The sequence below is a fragment of the Dermacentor andersoni genome, chromosome 6 (genome assembly GCF_023375885.2).
Source record: "Dermacentor andersoni chromosome 6, qqDerAnde1_hic_scaffold, whole genome shotgun sequence".
In the NCBI taxonomy this organism is placed as follows: domain Eukaryota; kingdom Metazoa; phylum Arthropoda; class Arachnida; order Ixodida; family Ixodidae; genus Dermacentor; species Dermacentor andersoni.
Window position 1 is genome coordinate 110,247,384 of NC_092819.1, and position 14,560 is coordinate 110,261,943.

Sequence of the window (14,560 nt, forward strand, 5' to 3'; positions counted from 1 at the left end):
ATATATATGTATATATATATATATATATATATATATATATATATATATATGTATATACATATAGTAGAGGCCGGCGTCTGATTTAAATGTCTGGATGAAAAGAAACATCGCTGTTTTCATATCAACCTATATCTGCCCTGCAGTATAGAAGACAAATGCGCGAACACACCCAAGAACACAAGCAATACAGACAGCTTGTCGAGATGTAGGCCTTTAAAGGGAACTGTATACATAAGGAAATCTTCATACAAGCTGATATCTGCTGAAACGTCGAACATAGCAATCGTATGCCAGCATGCGAAGCCCATGACACATCGACATATGCATTACACATGTACGAGGGAATGCCTATATAACGAATTTCTTGCCAGGAAACTACCGAACAAGCAGTAACTTTCAGTGTTTTCATTATAATGTGCCCATTCAGTCATAGCAATCAGGGCGGGTAGCATACTTCACAGCAGAATGCAAATACGCGGTAACATCAGATGAAGCTTTCGTGAAAGTGCTTGCTAAATGAGCAAATCAACATGGACAACCTAAGCTCAGAAAACGATCGGTTCTAGTTACACAAAGCTCATTACATGAACCATAAGCTACAAGACATCTTAGTTGAAATCAAGAAAAAGAAAGGGGCATAGGCAGTACGTGTAATGAGGAGGGAAGATAACCGATGGTCATTAAGGGTTACCGACTGGATTCCAAGAGAAGGGAAGCGTAGCAGGGGGTGGCAGAAAGTTAGATGGGCGGATGAGATAAAGTTTGCAGGGACAGCATGGCCACAATTAGCACATGACCGGGGTACTTGGAGAGGTAGGGGAGAGGCCTTTGCCCTGCAGTGGGCATAGCCAGGCTAATGATGATTATGACGAAGCCACAAGAATGCGCGCAAGCACCTAAATTTGCTTACTTTTCATGACGTAGTCAGCAAACACTCCTTCGTCTCACAGGTATCGTGGTGTCGACGCTTTTCGGCACAAACACTATGGAACATCCGATGAAGTCCAGCTCCACAAAATCACAACCTTCAAATTCTTCCATACACTACGATTCGAAGCCCCACTACCAGACTTTTTAACGAGAGAGAGAGGGCAACGAGCACTCAGAACCAGCCAACGGGATGCGTGGACCAAACAATGTATGGATGGCTGCTATGAGCATCCCCTTTGGAACTTGGCGGTGGGTTGCGCCACCAAGCTCTTGTTATTTTGTTGCCTAATGTCCTACCTATGGGGAAAAAACAAAAAAAAACCATGAGGAATTCCCATAACCAAAGTTTCTAAACCTCTATTGTGAACTTTGTTTTCATACGCCTCCGTTGTTTGTGGTTTCCCTACTTCCACCAATCTTCCAATCGCGTGTTACTGATTTTTATTGCGGACATGTTTACTTCGCCCCTGCTCTCGCTGAACCCAAGGGCTTCAAGACGGCCAGTGTTTCCTAAATCGACCGCTGAGCAGATATCTTTACATTCTAGTACAACATGCTCCATCGTTTCCCTAGCTTTAACGCAGCTAGCACATGCTTCTTCGTCCTTTTTATATCTCGCTTTATAAGTGCGTGTTCTAAGCCATCCTGATCTCGCTTCGAAAACTAATGAGCTTCCTTATGAGTTAACATAAATTGTTTCTTTCGTGATTTCGTTTTGTCCTGTTAAGTAGTTACTCATGGCAGGTTTCTTCTCCATTGAAGCCACCCATGAGATTATCTTAGCCTCTCTCACTTTCCGCTTGATGTTCTTTGCTCCTGCGTTGCTCACAATACGGGCCGCATACTTGCTGGTAACCTTCCCGGTTCTATTACTCCACTGTGAATCAATGTTATTCCTGTGCAAATACCTAAACACTCTCCCAGCCCATTTGTTTCTTCCATATTTCTGAGCCGTTCTTCATAACTAATTTTACTGTGAGCTTCCCTCACTTGAAAACTTATCCAGCCCATATTCCCCTGCACAGTTTCATTTGTAGTCTTCCCGTGAGCGCCCAATGTGAGGCGTCCCACTGACCTTTGGTTGCCATCGAGCCGTGATTGTGCCCCCGATTTCAAGCAAACAAGCGGATTTCCAAATGCAAGTCCTGGAACTATTACACCTTGCCACATACCCCGGAGCACCTCGTACCAATTGTATCCCCATAGCACTCTGTGTTTCATTATGGCCACATTTCTCTTCCCCTTTACTCTTACTGTTTTTTTTCTGTGTTTCCATATATCTATTGGCTTCGTTTATCTATATACCAAGGTATTTATATTCTCTTACCCGAGATATTTCCTGGCCCTGTATCGCCACTGTATGTTCACTGTTTTCATTGAATAGCATAACACCTGATTTTCTAACACTAAATTTCAAGCCTAAATTGTTGCCTTCCTGTCTACAGATATTAGCCAGACGTTGCAAATCGCTTTGCTTGTTATCTAGCAACACAATTTCTTCCGCATAAAACAAAGCTGGAAGCTGCTGCTCTACTACTGTACCGTCTTCATTATATGAGAGGTTAAAACCGATATAACTGCCTTCCAGCACCCTTTCCATCCTCACCATGTACATCATAAACAGGAGTGGGGATAAAGGGCACCCTGCCTCAGTCCCTTGTTGATATCAACTTTCTCCTCGATCCTCATCCCTTCCCACTCAACACAAGCTGTATTTTCTAGGTAAATCTCTCTCAAAAGCTGTAGACAATCGTCGCCTAAGCCTTCCCTTTCCAGCATATCCTACAAAATGTTGTGGTCTACGTTGTCGTACCCTCCTGTAATGTCTAAAAAGGCCACATATAACGGTCTCCTTTCTAGTCTTGATATTTCAATACACTGAGTAAAAACAAATAAGTTGTCAACCAAACGCCTACCTATTCTGAAGATTCTAGAGAGGGATAAGGTGCCTCAGAAAGGCTGGCCAACGTTTCCATAGGAGGAGCTATCTTCCTCCTATCGGTTCTCCTATCGAAACCTTGGCCAGCCTTTCTGAGGCACCTTATCCCTGTTTACAAACTTTATACCACAGTGTGCTATTCCATCTGTCAGCCCCTTTTTTGATCTTGGACTATTCTGAAGCCATTCAATACTGCAGCGGCGCCACTCTGCGATTAACTAAGCGCACCTTGCCTCCAAAATTCGCATCCGCTTCACGCGCATGCAGTTTGCAAAGGTACGGCCTTGGAGATTGGCTTTTGTTACTCAAAGGAAGTCGTAGCTGGGAGGAGGGCAGGTATTTAGGCCCCTGCTCCCAGCTACGACTTCCTGGGTACCTGGGTAGGCTTCCTTATTTATAAAACATATGCCATGATTAAAGCCGAACCATGAGCAAGCTTTAGCAAACGTGAGCCAATCAGCGCGTCACCCGTTCACCTCCGTCTGCTTCCAATGGCGGACGGTCTACATGCTTCTTTGACACCTGCCGAGCACAAATTCATGATCACCGCCCACATGCACGCTTCCTATTGCGCCAAGTATTGCGTTTTCGAGAAGCTGTGCGTTCATCTTGGATTGGTGCGACCATATTTCCTCTTAGCGTCAGGAATAAAGACGACAAAACGTGGCGATGGCTGGCGTGCCACAGCAGCTGGAGCTTCGGTCGAAGTGGAACAAGCGTACTGTTTGCACGCACGCGTAAACAAACAGATACGGCCGTGCTAGGTTCACTTTCGGTACTGTCACTGCTCAGCCAAACAATCATAAATCGTTCAGTTGTGCCCCCAAGCAAGCATTTACGGGATTCGTGTTGTCGTACTTCTCTTCGACCGCCAATCTGAACACAGCGATCACCCGCAGTTATGAAAGAAAATACACTCCTAACAGTGACCGCAGGTACTGAATTTGTGAGACAGACAAGTTTTGCGTATAATTCGCGTAGAATAGTATAGGAAAGGTTTCTCAACTAGCCAAGGTAAAAAAAAAATCATCGCTAACAAAAATGAACAGCCAGACAATCATAAATCATTCAGTTGTGCACCCAAGCAAGCATTTACGGAATTCGTGCTGTCGTACTTCTCTTCGACCGCCAATCTTAACACAGCGACCACCCGAAGTTATGAAAGAAAATACACTCCTAACAGTGACCGCAGGTACTGAATTTGTGAGACAGACAAGTTTTGCGTATAATTCGCGTAGAATAGTATAGGAAAGGTTTCTCAACTAGCCAAGGTAAAAAAAAAATCATCGCTAACAAAAATGAACAGCCAGACAATCATAAATCATTCAGTTGTGCACCCAAGCAAGCATTTACGGAATTCGTGCTGTCGTACTTCTCTTCGACCGCCAATCTTAACACAGCGACCACCCGAAGTTATGAAAGAAAATACACTCCTAACAGTGACCGCAGGTACTCCATTTGTGAGACAGACAAGTTTTCCGTATAATTCGCATAGAATAGTATATGAAAGGTGTCTCAACTAGCCAAGGTAAAAAAAGAGCGTCGCTAACAAAAATTAACAGCCTTACAATATGTCAAAAACGCCAATAGGGCCACTGTTTTAGGTGGAGCAGAGGTAGCGTCTCTGCCTGACACCGGTAAGTAAAGGGTTAGACTCCCGATGTATGTCTTTTCAAGAGAAGAAACGCTATAAAATGAAAATTTCACTGGGACAGGCAAATATATTTTGACCTTTGCTTCTGTTAATTATATGTGCATTCGCAGCAAAAAAAAAAAAAATATTCTGTCTCCTTGCATTTTCTTTAAACTGAAGGAAAGAATTATCACTATTAGACTCTTGTATTCGTACTAATTATATTACCAATTTTGCATGTTATGCTTTTTTGCAGGGTCAAATGAGCAAATGAATGAAGCAAGCGCAAATGTTATAATTTTCCTTTAGCAAAAGTAAGAACACCGCCAACCAACTATCTTTTAACAAACATTCTTCAAACGAAAGCAGAAAGAGAGCCTACCAACTTTTTTAAAACTTTCTTTTGCAAACTTTCTTCAGACGAAAGTAAATATAGAGCCTACCAACGTTTCTAGAATTTTCTTTTAGCAAACATTCTTCAACCGAAAGTAAAAACTTTCTGCTACCAACTTTCTTGAACATGCGCTAATAGGAAGTAAAATTACATAGGATGTTAAAGTGGGAAAGAGTTCTAAAGAGAGGAAGGATGCATTTTTGTATGGGTAAATCTAAACACACGAGCATTCTTGCATTTCAATCCTACAGAAATGTAGCCGCCACGGACAGGAAATGGAATGTCTTACCTAGGTTTAGCTCAGTAGCTTTACGATCGTAGAAAATTGTTATGCGGCTATTCACAAGGTGCAAGATATTTCAAGAAAAGAACGTCTGACATCGTTTCAGAGTAGGTGACAGCATGAAGGCAGGAGCCGCGTATTCAGCGTTGATAAAGAATTCTCGATCTCTGACAGCAATTTATGGCCCGCGTATGTATAGGTGACGTGGTGCGCAGTTCGCTCAACTGCACGATGCCACTTCGGGCATCTGCAAACTCGAGATAACACTTGTTCATTTTTTCGCAGCTTTGAAGGTGTGATATGGTGAGGCTGTTGCTACGTTCACGTGAGCGCTAAGTTTGGCAAAGCCGCTCGGCGGAAGTTCTCCATGTGCAGGTGGAAAAATGCTCGTCCACCCGACAGTAGCTTCAGGTTTCGTTCTCCGTTGTCGTTTCGTGTAGCTTTCTAGCCTCGCGATACTGTCCGGTGGATGGTAATTTTCTCGCTCGTAAGAAGCTCTAAAATGGCTTACTTTGAGTAGGCCTAATTGTCTGAGCTGGGAATGGGATCCCAGAACCTAGTAAGGGAGGGAAGCAGACTGCTTCGCAGTGCCTGCGCCCTATAGTTTACTTTCAATTCAATTAAAAATGTGATACATGGTTCGGCAAAACCGCGCATTTAGGGGAGGCAGCGTACCGAATACCACGAAATCCAAATTGCGTGGCAGTTTCGTTATCCTTTCTCTGTTAATGTGTGTAACAACGAAATGTCACCTGAAGGACTAGCACGGAGTGCGTACCGGTTTAGACGCTCTGATAGCAGAACCCGTTCAACCTAGACACCTGTGTTTTTTGGAAACGGACTTCTTTGCAGCGCACCGAACTCTCCTTGGCTCTTCTTATAAGGGTGGCTAGCATTTTTGTTCTCACCCAAGGCAACTTTAGCGGGCATGCTTGAGAAATACACGAGAACAAAAGCTTTGTCTTCAATTAATGCAGTTATGAAATTGTCGAACAAAACGCTCGCCTAGCGTTCGCTTTCCTCTTCCCGCCGCCTCTTGTATACCCAGCCTTAAGGAGATCATGTCGTCCAAATGATCGGTGACACACGTAGAGGTCGAAACAACTCCATTTCATTTCGTAGTACAGAACTGAAGATATTACGAGCTCTAGGGCTTCCTGTACATACGCAGGGCTCTTCAATGGATTAGAACATACCAGGGTAGAACATACCAGGGATATATATATATATATATATATATATATATATATATATATATATATATATATATATATATATATATATATATATATATATATAGCCACTTCTAGGATGATATCCTCTCCATATTGTATGAGTGGGTGGGGAAGCGAACTTGCAGAATTTATCATGTTTCCTATTTAGCATGACATAACTCTCTTAATATATTGCATGCAGACATCGCCAGAAGCACAACTGGCGATGCCATGGCGCAGTCAGCATTTACCATACATTTTTCTCTCTCCCTCGCGCGTGCAGGAAGTCCAGTCCCGAGGTCGATGCCTTCCGTTCGCAGCACCACCTGAAGTGGACGAGCGACGTCGAACAGTATTACGTCGAGCGAACGCTAGACAATGTGATCCAGACAGGTGCTAAGGTCGTGATCTGGCAGGATCCCATCGACAACGACGTGAAGGTGAAAGCCAGCACTTCGTCAAAACCATACACGAATTTTAAAAGCTGACTGCGAAAAAATTTCGCACCATGTTAAAAAGCCTCGTTTCACATAGTGCACATTGGAGGAGTCCCCGTGCAAAAATGTTGGTTTCAAATATGAATGAATGCGTCAAGAAAAGCTTGCAAGAATAGACGTTTTCATTACGGGAAGGGAAAAAGAAAAGGCCACCATTATTGCCTTCTATAACTTAGAGAACGAAGGCGGCTCTTTGGCATGGCATGACTTTCAGAATTTGGTGGCGTCCACGGGTTCCCGCGGAGTCCTAAAGAATCTCGAAAGCGATGTGGAGGGAATTATGGCAAAATGCGTACGTCGTCTACTTAGGCGCTATTTAGAGGCTGCTAATAAAAAAAAAAAAAAAAAAACGATTACCAACCCTGCAGCTTTGTCAAGATCACTTCAGTATATAGCGTGCACGAGTCATTTATTGAGCAACAAATTTTGTCAAAGAAAAATTTTGTTGACGCGGGATATAAGCTGCCATTTGCGAAAGATTGTCTCAAAAACTGCAATGCAAGGATCCCAGCAGGGCTTCGTCAAATGAAGGCAACGTAAGAAAGCCCCCTGCCGTCATTGTATATATTCATGGCGTGAGTCTTGTTTCAACTGTTTTCAGCTGCAAATGAAGAACCGACAATGTTCAGACGCATGTACACGTGAGAACGAAGTGGGATGTGCAAGAACCAGGCGACGAAACTCACGATATGCCAACAAACTGCGTCGCATCCTCTTATCACGCGGTCGTGCTTGTATTAGACAAACAGGACACTTCAATGAATGGGCCAGAGAACGATGGTGACCCAATAAGGGTAACAGCATCCTGCGGATACCTAGCAGCTCATAGATGAGGCTTTGCGTGTCAAGATCACTTTCACCGGGTCCGCCATTGAAGAAAGAGTAACAAGATGCAAGAACAGGAAAGCCTGGAGGCTACTGGAATTTATGAAGAGCGGAGATGCGTGTCGGCACCACCTCAGTAACTCTGACAGCTAAAGCAAGAGCACATCTTTCCGGGCGGTAGTTTTAGATCACGTATTAGACCTCTTTGCCTGCTGGTATGAGACAAAGATGCTGTTTATCTGTTCTTTTTTATTTTTCCACCTGCACTACCACATAGTGCAAAGCCGCATGCGCGAAAATAAGAGAGCTGACATTTCAGCGAAGTCTATGTCTGTCTCCCTGCGTCCCTTATTGGCTGTTCCGCTGTCGTAACTCCCCTTAAACTTGCGTGACGCGGCGCTTAACCCTTCGCACAAACGCGTTTGCAGGCTTCGCCCAAGAGTACGGTGGTGCAGGTGTGGAAGGGCTCCGATCTCGGTCACTCATTCCCATGGCCCGAATACGCGGCCTCCCTCGCCCAACGCGGATACGAACTGGTGATCTCCAGCTGCTGGTATGTCGACCACTACGAGCATTTGAAAGACTGGGCGTTCTATTACAACTGTGACCCGAGGGACTTCGGCGGTAAGCACCACGCATCTCCTTAACTAGCGATTCCTAGCAGGTACTCATGGGATGTAATGCAGCGACTGTTAGCAGTAGAGGGGCCACAGAACAGCAATTTGGCCAGCATGTCAGTAAACAACGTGTTGGTTTTGGCCGAATTATACCGATGTAGCAATAAATAAAACAGATATTGACATCGTGTGTCCCCACAATTTTTATGTTCTTTCGGTTTTATAATGTTGCCGACAGTAGGCTGTTCTCGAACCGTGCTATTAGTGGAGTGTCCGAATCACATCTGTGGGGCTCATGGTCCGAGAACAAGAATTGCGCGGGTATTCTCTTTCTTATTTTACCGTGGTACAACACCGCACTCCGACAACTACTCGGAAATGATATCGAATTTATTATTGCACTTAAATTATGCTTCATAGAACTGTATTGTATTGAGCGAGCACGCGGTGACAGAAACGCATAATTGTGGCCGTGTGTAGCGCACGTGCGAAAAGTTATTCTGCCGGAGCGCCTATTACGGAGGTAAATTATTTTGACAAAATGGGCCCTATAACGTAAAACTATACCAATGTGTTTTTGTTCTAATCTCCTTACGTCAAATTTACGTAACCGCCGACCTAAACATCGTGCGCTGACCCGCAGGCTTGTCTGACCAGACCAATGAAACGCTCTCCTCGTTCATAGGAGGTCACTTTTGTCTGCTTTAAAAACGAATAACATTGCATAGACTGAGCGGCTTGTCTTATCTAACTGACTGACAAGAGGCGAGGAATACGCTCAAGTGGAGAGGGATTTGATGGGGCCGAGCCAGTGTACTGAAAAGCGATAAGCGGATAAAGAGGGTGGTGCCGGCGTCTGCGATTTGTCCGCTTTCCCTTACTTAGCTTGCGGTGGCTGGTGGAAAATCGCAGCGGCATGCAACGGAAGTTTGAGAAAGCCGCTAAAATGGATCCTCAGCAAGGAAGAGTTGGCAGAGCGAGGTCGTAAACGTGCAGAAAGTGCTCAAAAACGTAACATGGCCACACAAGAAGTTTTATTATACGCAAATAAACTCATGCTCTCCGGCAGGTGCGAGTAGCCAGTGCCGGAGCGATCGGCGGTGGCCATCTTTTATTCCTTTCGGAACGGGGCAGCCTGTAGCTATTCAGAAGAAAATCCAGTTTTGTTCGGCATATTAATGTATCTTTAACGCATACACGTCATTTTGACGTGGTGAGCGTTCGCGGTTTTGTGACGTCGCGTGACAGGCAAGTGAAGTGGGTGCAGCCCGAAAACTTTTGATCAATAGTCGAGGTCTAATGGCGAAAAGGCATCGAATCAAAATTAACGATTTTTTTGTTCGGTCCAATCATGTATACTCAGTGCGTACAAGTCATATCTGACGGGGAACTATCGTGGTTTTCGTGACGTCGCATGACAGACAGGCGAAGTGGGCGTGTTCCAAAAAAGATTTAATCAATCGCAGAAGCCTGATTGCATAATTGGAATAGAAAACTTTGGAATAGCTTTCCGTTATAGCACGCATGTTTACTACGGAGGGTCCATTGGTATAACATCGAGCCCCGCTAGAGAGATAGTGTCTGTGTGCAGGCAAAAAAATTCTTGCAAAAAAAAAAGAAAGAAAGAAAGAGTGACTTTTATTTTCTAAGAAGTGCGTGACATCGAAGTCTGTTGAAGTGGAAGGTTGGCATTGCTGCATTTATAGGCTTCATAATATATTCATGCTCCTCATTGCGCTAATGTAGGGTGCAAAAAATGTGTAAGGTTGTCAGCCCCAGAACGTTTCCCAACTTGGTCTATAACTTTCAATTCCGCTTTACTTCGCTCTGGATAAACATCCCATCATTCTCATTTGCTAGTAATTTTAGCTCTTTGTGGCGCTTCCGGAAATGAGTAACCCTTTAGCTATATTGTACAAGTGTTAGCGAGTCAAACGCGTTAGACAGATCGCATGTCAGTCGGCGCTCATTGTGCCACCGCTGGAGGTGGGAAAACCGAGATGATGCATTGTGGTATAAGGATGAGGGCGAGATCGTTTGTGATACATGGTGACTACATTTGGCACGCCACCGGAACAAGCGCCTGCTGGCTAAAACCCCTGGATCTTATAAAAGTAGCGAAAACTGCCTGCAGTGCCTGCCGGTTTGTGCCATGAGAATTTATTTGCGCGAGCCCTACGAGCTGCTTACAATAATGCTGTGTGACATGAGGCAGCCAGTCCGTGAGTTCAGTGGATCTTGTGGATCCCGTCGCTTTCTTTTTCTTTCCTTTCGCGCGGACAAACGGAGGAGAAATGGGCAACTGCGAACGCAGTTATCGTCATATAAAAGCCTGTCATGATCGACAGGCGAGCCAGGTGATTCTGGTGCAAAAAAGACGACGATGCCGTTCGGTAAAAAGAAGGAATGTATGAAGGTAAACGAGAAAAGAAGACAAAAATGAAGTCACCCGAAGAGACGACACGTGAAGCGCCAGGAAAGAGGAGAAAAAGAACAAGGAGAAGACAGATGAGCCGGCAATTACTGACTGGTGCAGATGCATCGCCAGCTGTGCCGTGGTGACGTGATCGGGATTCCTCGGGGACCCATGCCGGAGAGTTGGCCGGCGACAGCTCCATCTCCTGAGCCCCGACCATGGGGCCGTGTCAGTGCTCGACGGCCTCGGTCGAGGCACGTGAAGCCATAACCAGCCACAATCCAGATCCACATAGGCAATCGCCTGGCCACGCCAGCGACAAGGCGCACTACCGACTACGACCACATCCTGTACCACGTATGTCACGGGTGCACTGTCACCCTTGCGGGAGCTAGCCCCCGGGAACTAGCGACAGCGACGGAGGCCGACGCCTGCGTCACCTCGGAGTTACAACGTCGGACCGGCTACCACCATGTTCTGATGGTTAATCCATTGTGAACTGAGACGCTATAACTTGGGTGTTGGTTCGTTGTGCATGAATAGGAGGATCGGTTGTTTACGGAGCTATTCGTTGTAGCAATTTTTTTTTCGTTTCTTTTGCTTACTCATTTTTGTGCTACAAATGTTTTTCTATCCTTACCGCGCTGTATCCTGTAGGTTTCTATAGGGCTTAAATTCACGACAAAGCCGTCATATCTAAGGGCATATCCGGGCCGAAACGTGGGCGCTGGTTTTGAACGCGCAGAAAGACGTTCCCGATGCATGTGTCTTCTTCCAACGGCTCATGGCCCAAACCAGTTTGCGCGCTGAAGTTATCGTCCAGTCGCGTAGTTCGGTGGCGGCATCGACAGCTCTCGCTATTTTCTGAAGATCGAGGGGCTTTACGAGCGCCATGTGGTCCTGCTATCGTATTCGAATCGCCGAGCACTGTGCAGGAAAAACAGAAATTTGAGTTCAGCACATAAAACATACAAAGAAAAGCGCACATTTCATCAAGTTATAGTGCGCAAAAAAAAAAAAGAAGAAGACGCTGAAGCTACAGTGCTTTTTTTGACGTGTTCTGCAAACCCATGCGTACACTGGCAAGCTCACAGCAACGATTGTAGCGCCGGGAACCAAGTTATATTTTTCTTCTTTATTGCCTCATTTTTTTAGATTACACAAAGATTACGGAGCGACTTGTCCCGCCTTATTTAGATTACGAGACGGCCTTAGTATTACCTTCTCAAATGACGCTAGGCTAAATTCCTGAAAACTAGTGGCTGTGAATTCTTCATAATTTCAAGCTTGATTCCCACTTATGCAAAAAGTTATTGTCCACCGTCATTTCTTCTGAATGATTTAATTATGTGTGGACCGCAGATGATGGCCGAACATCTTTGTATAGAACTGTGGGGAAAAATGTGATAATCACTGTTGAATTCATTGACGCTGGCTGCAGTAAAGCAAGGCTCTAAAGTAGGTTCAAGTGGTAGAATTTTAACCGAATTTTAAATTTCATTGCTCATAAATAGAGCAGTGCTACGGCGACAAACTAAAGGAAAAAAGACAGGGGGAGCGCTCATAGAGAGCCCTTTTGCATGTATGCGTCCTTTTAATTCATCATGTGTCGTCGTCACAAGGCTCTATCCCTTGGGTATGAAACTGCCAACTAGGCCAATTATGCATCGTATTACAACGTATCTTAATTGCTTTACTCATGTCTGTGGGATTGAAAGGATTGAAGGAATTCACTAAGCTAACTTACGAACACATTTTGACGCAAGAATAATCTTACCAAAAAGATATAACGGTTCGTGTGATGAACAAGCTTGTGGTGTTCCTGGTGGAAAGACGAGCGCTGTAGTACAAGAATTACAAGACAAGAATTATTGGGAAAATGCAAATCTGAAAAGCCGCGTTGTGCGGCGTTTGCCTGCCTCGCCGAGCCTCGCCCGAGCCCAGCCATGGAGTACGCCGTAGAAGGCGATAGCATTGACCCAGCCGAGCTGTCCTACGGGACGTGGAAGACGGTCCTGTACGAAGTTTACAAATCCGTTAGTTCGGATAAAAACTGGTATCGCATCCCTCTAAACTGCATCCTTTGGAGCATCTCAATCGGACAAATTTGATGTATGAATTTGTAACTTATGTGAAGTTCTTACACTGCCTGTAAAGATTTTGCGAATGCCATATTCAGGAGCTAGGGGTGTATTTCAGGGTGGCATATGATATATCATTTTTTACGTGGTAAATGAAATATTAGGTGCAGCTTAATTAGGTGTTAGGTGTTGTAAATATTAGGTGTTCGCCGTAGAAGGCGAACACATTGACCCAGCCGAGCTCTGTCCTACGGGAAGTGGAAGACGGTCCTGGACATGCAGCAGAGATATCGACGCCGGACTGGAGCCGCATCGAGGCCCGCCAACGGAGAAGCCTCGCCGAAGGGCGAGCCAGCACCGACGCCGCGACGACGGGCCCGCCCGCCTCCGAGCGTGCGTCGTCGACCCAAGCCACGCTTACCAGTGGACGATTACAAGGTGGTCTTTCGACCGAAAGGTGCCGTCAACCTGACCGAGGTTGGGCCAGCTGTACTCGCGGACGCCATATGCGCCGCCGCCAACCTCGACGTTCGCCAAGCCCTCCCTATTGACCAGGTCTGGATCTACCCCACCAACAACACGATCACGGTCAGTACCCCGGACCGGCAACGGGCCGAGGCCTACTGCAATATCACAAAGTTGCAGCACGCGCAGCAGAAACTTGATACGCCTGTGACAACCTACATTCCGGCGCCCGACAACTCGGTGCGAGGGGTGGTGTACAGGGCGTACAGCTACGAAACGGACCAAACCATCTACGCCGAGCTTCGCAACAGAAATCCCGACCTGCCAATTGTGAACGCGCGGAGAATGGGCAGGACGCGCCACTTTGTGATCACCTTCGCCGGAGTCAAGCTCCCGAAATTCGTACGTTACCTGGCTTTCACGTTTGAAGTCTTCCCGTTGCGAGAACGGCCGGAGGCCTGATTAAACTGATGGAAGCTGGGGCACCGAGCAGACGTGTGCCCTCAAACTCGACCGACAGAACCGATATGCCGGCGGTGCGGTGAAGAACACCCTTCGCCACCCAACGGAGAGAAGCCAACCTGCTCTCCCTCCTGCGTAGTATGCGGTGGAGGCCACCCGACCGGCAGCAGGAGCACCCAAGTCGCCTGGCGAACAGCCAAGCCTAAGCCGAAGCCCCGGAAAAAGCTGCCCCAAAACCCGCAGGTAAGGGAGATGGCGGAGCAAATGAAATTACTCCAACAACAATTATGCGGCTAATAACAAAATTCGACAATTAGAAAACGGGCATACTCCTAGTAATTCCCCCTGTACAAAAAACGCGAGCGAGATCGCGGCTTGTGTTAAGCGTGAAGCGGATGCAGAATACGACATGAGGTAGGTGGTGCGCGCCGCACTAAACGGAAGGCGGAAGTCCCGCCGCAGTACCCGAGGAGAGCGCCGCCGCGCCGGACCTCCAAATTTCATAATTAGAACGCGTGATCGAGAGCATGGTTGCTGAGCAAGCCACCCAAAACAAACAACTGGTAGAGAGCGTTGCCGTTCTTAGCTCCGCCATGACTGCAGTTATGTCCCACATTGGATTAACCGCGGCATAACCCCAATACCAACCTGAATCTCACCTTCAGGTGGTAACTCCGCCTGCACCAACGCCCGAACCAAACATGCTGCGCAATTCTGTGGCTCAACGCGCTTCCGGAGTGCTCACAAGAACACCTAGCACGGTTTGACCGTACATGGAACCGCAAAAACAAACGTGATGGCCAA

At 46.2% G+C, this 14,560-nt stretch overlaps 1 protein-coding gene across 1 annotated transcript in view; it reads left to right on the plus strand.

The window, feature by feature from the left end:
- The window catches only part of LOC126522299 (beta-hexosaminidase subunit beta-like), a 96,120-nt gene that overhangs the window by 54,179 nt on the left and 27,381 nt on the right, over positions 1-14,560 (plus strand). Inside the window, exons 11-12 of the mRNA XM_050171024.2 lie at positions 6,677-6,833; positions 8,144-8,339. Of these exons, the coding sequence (XP_050026981.1) occupies positions 6,677-6,833; positions 8,144-8,339 (353 nt within the window). The remainder of the gene's footprint in view (positions 1-6,676; positions 6,834-8,143; positions 8,340-14,560) is intronic.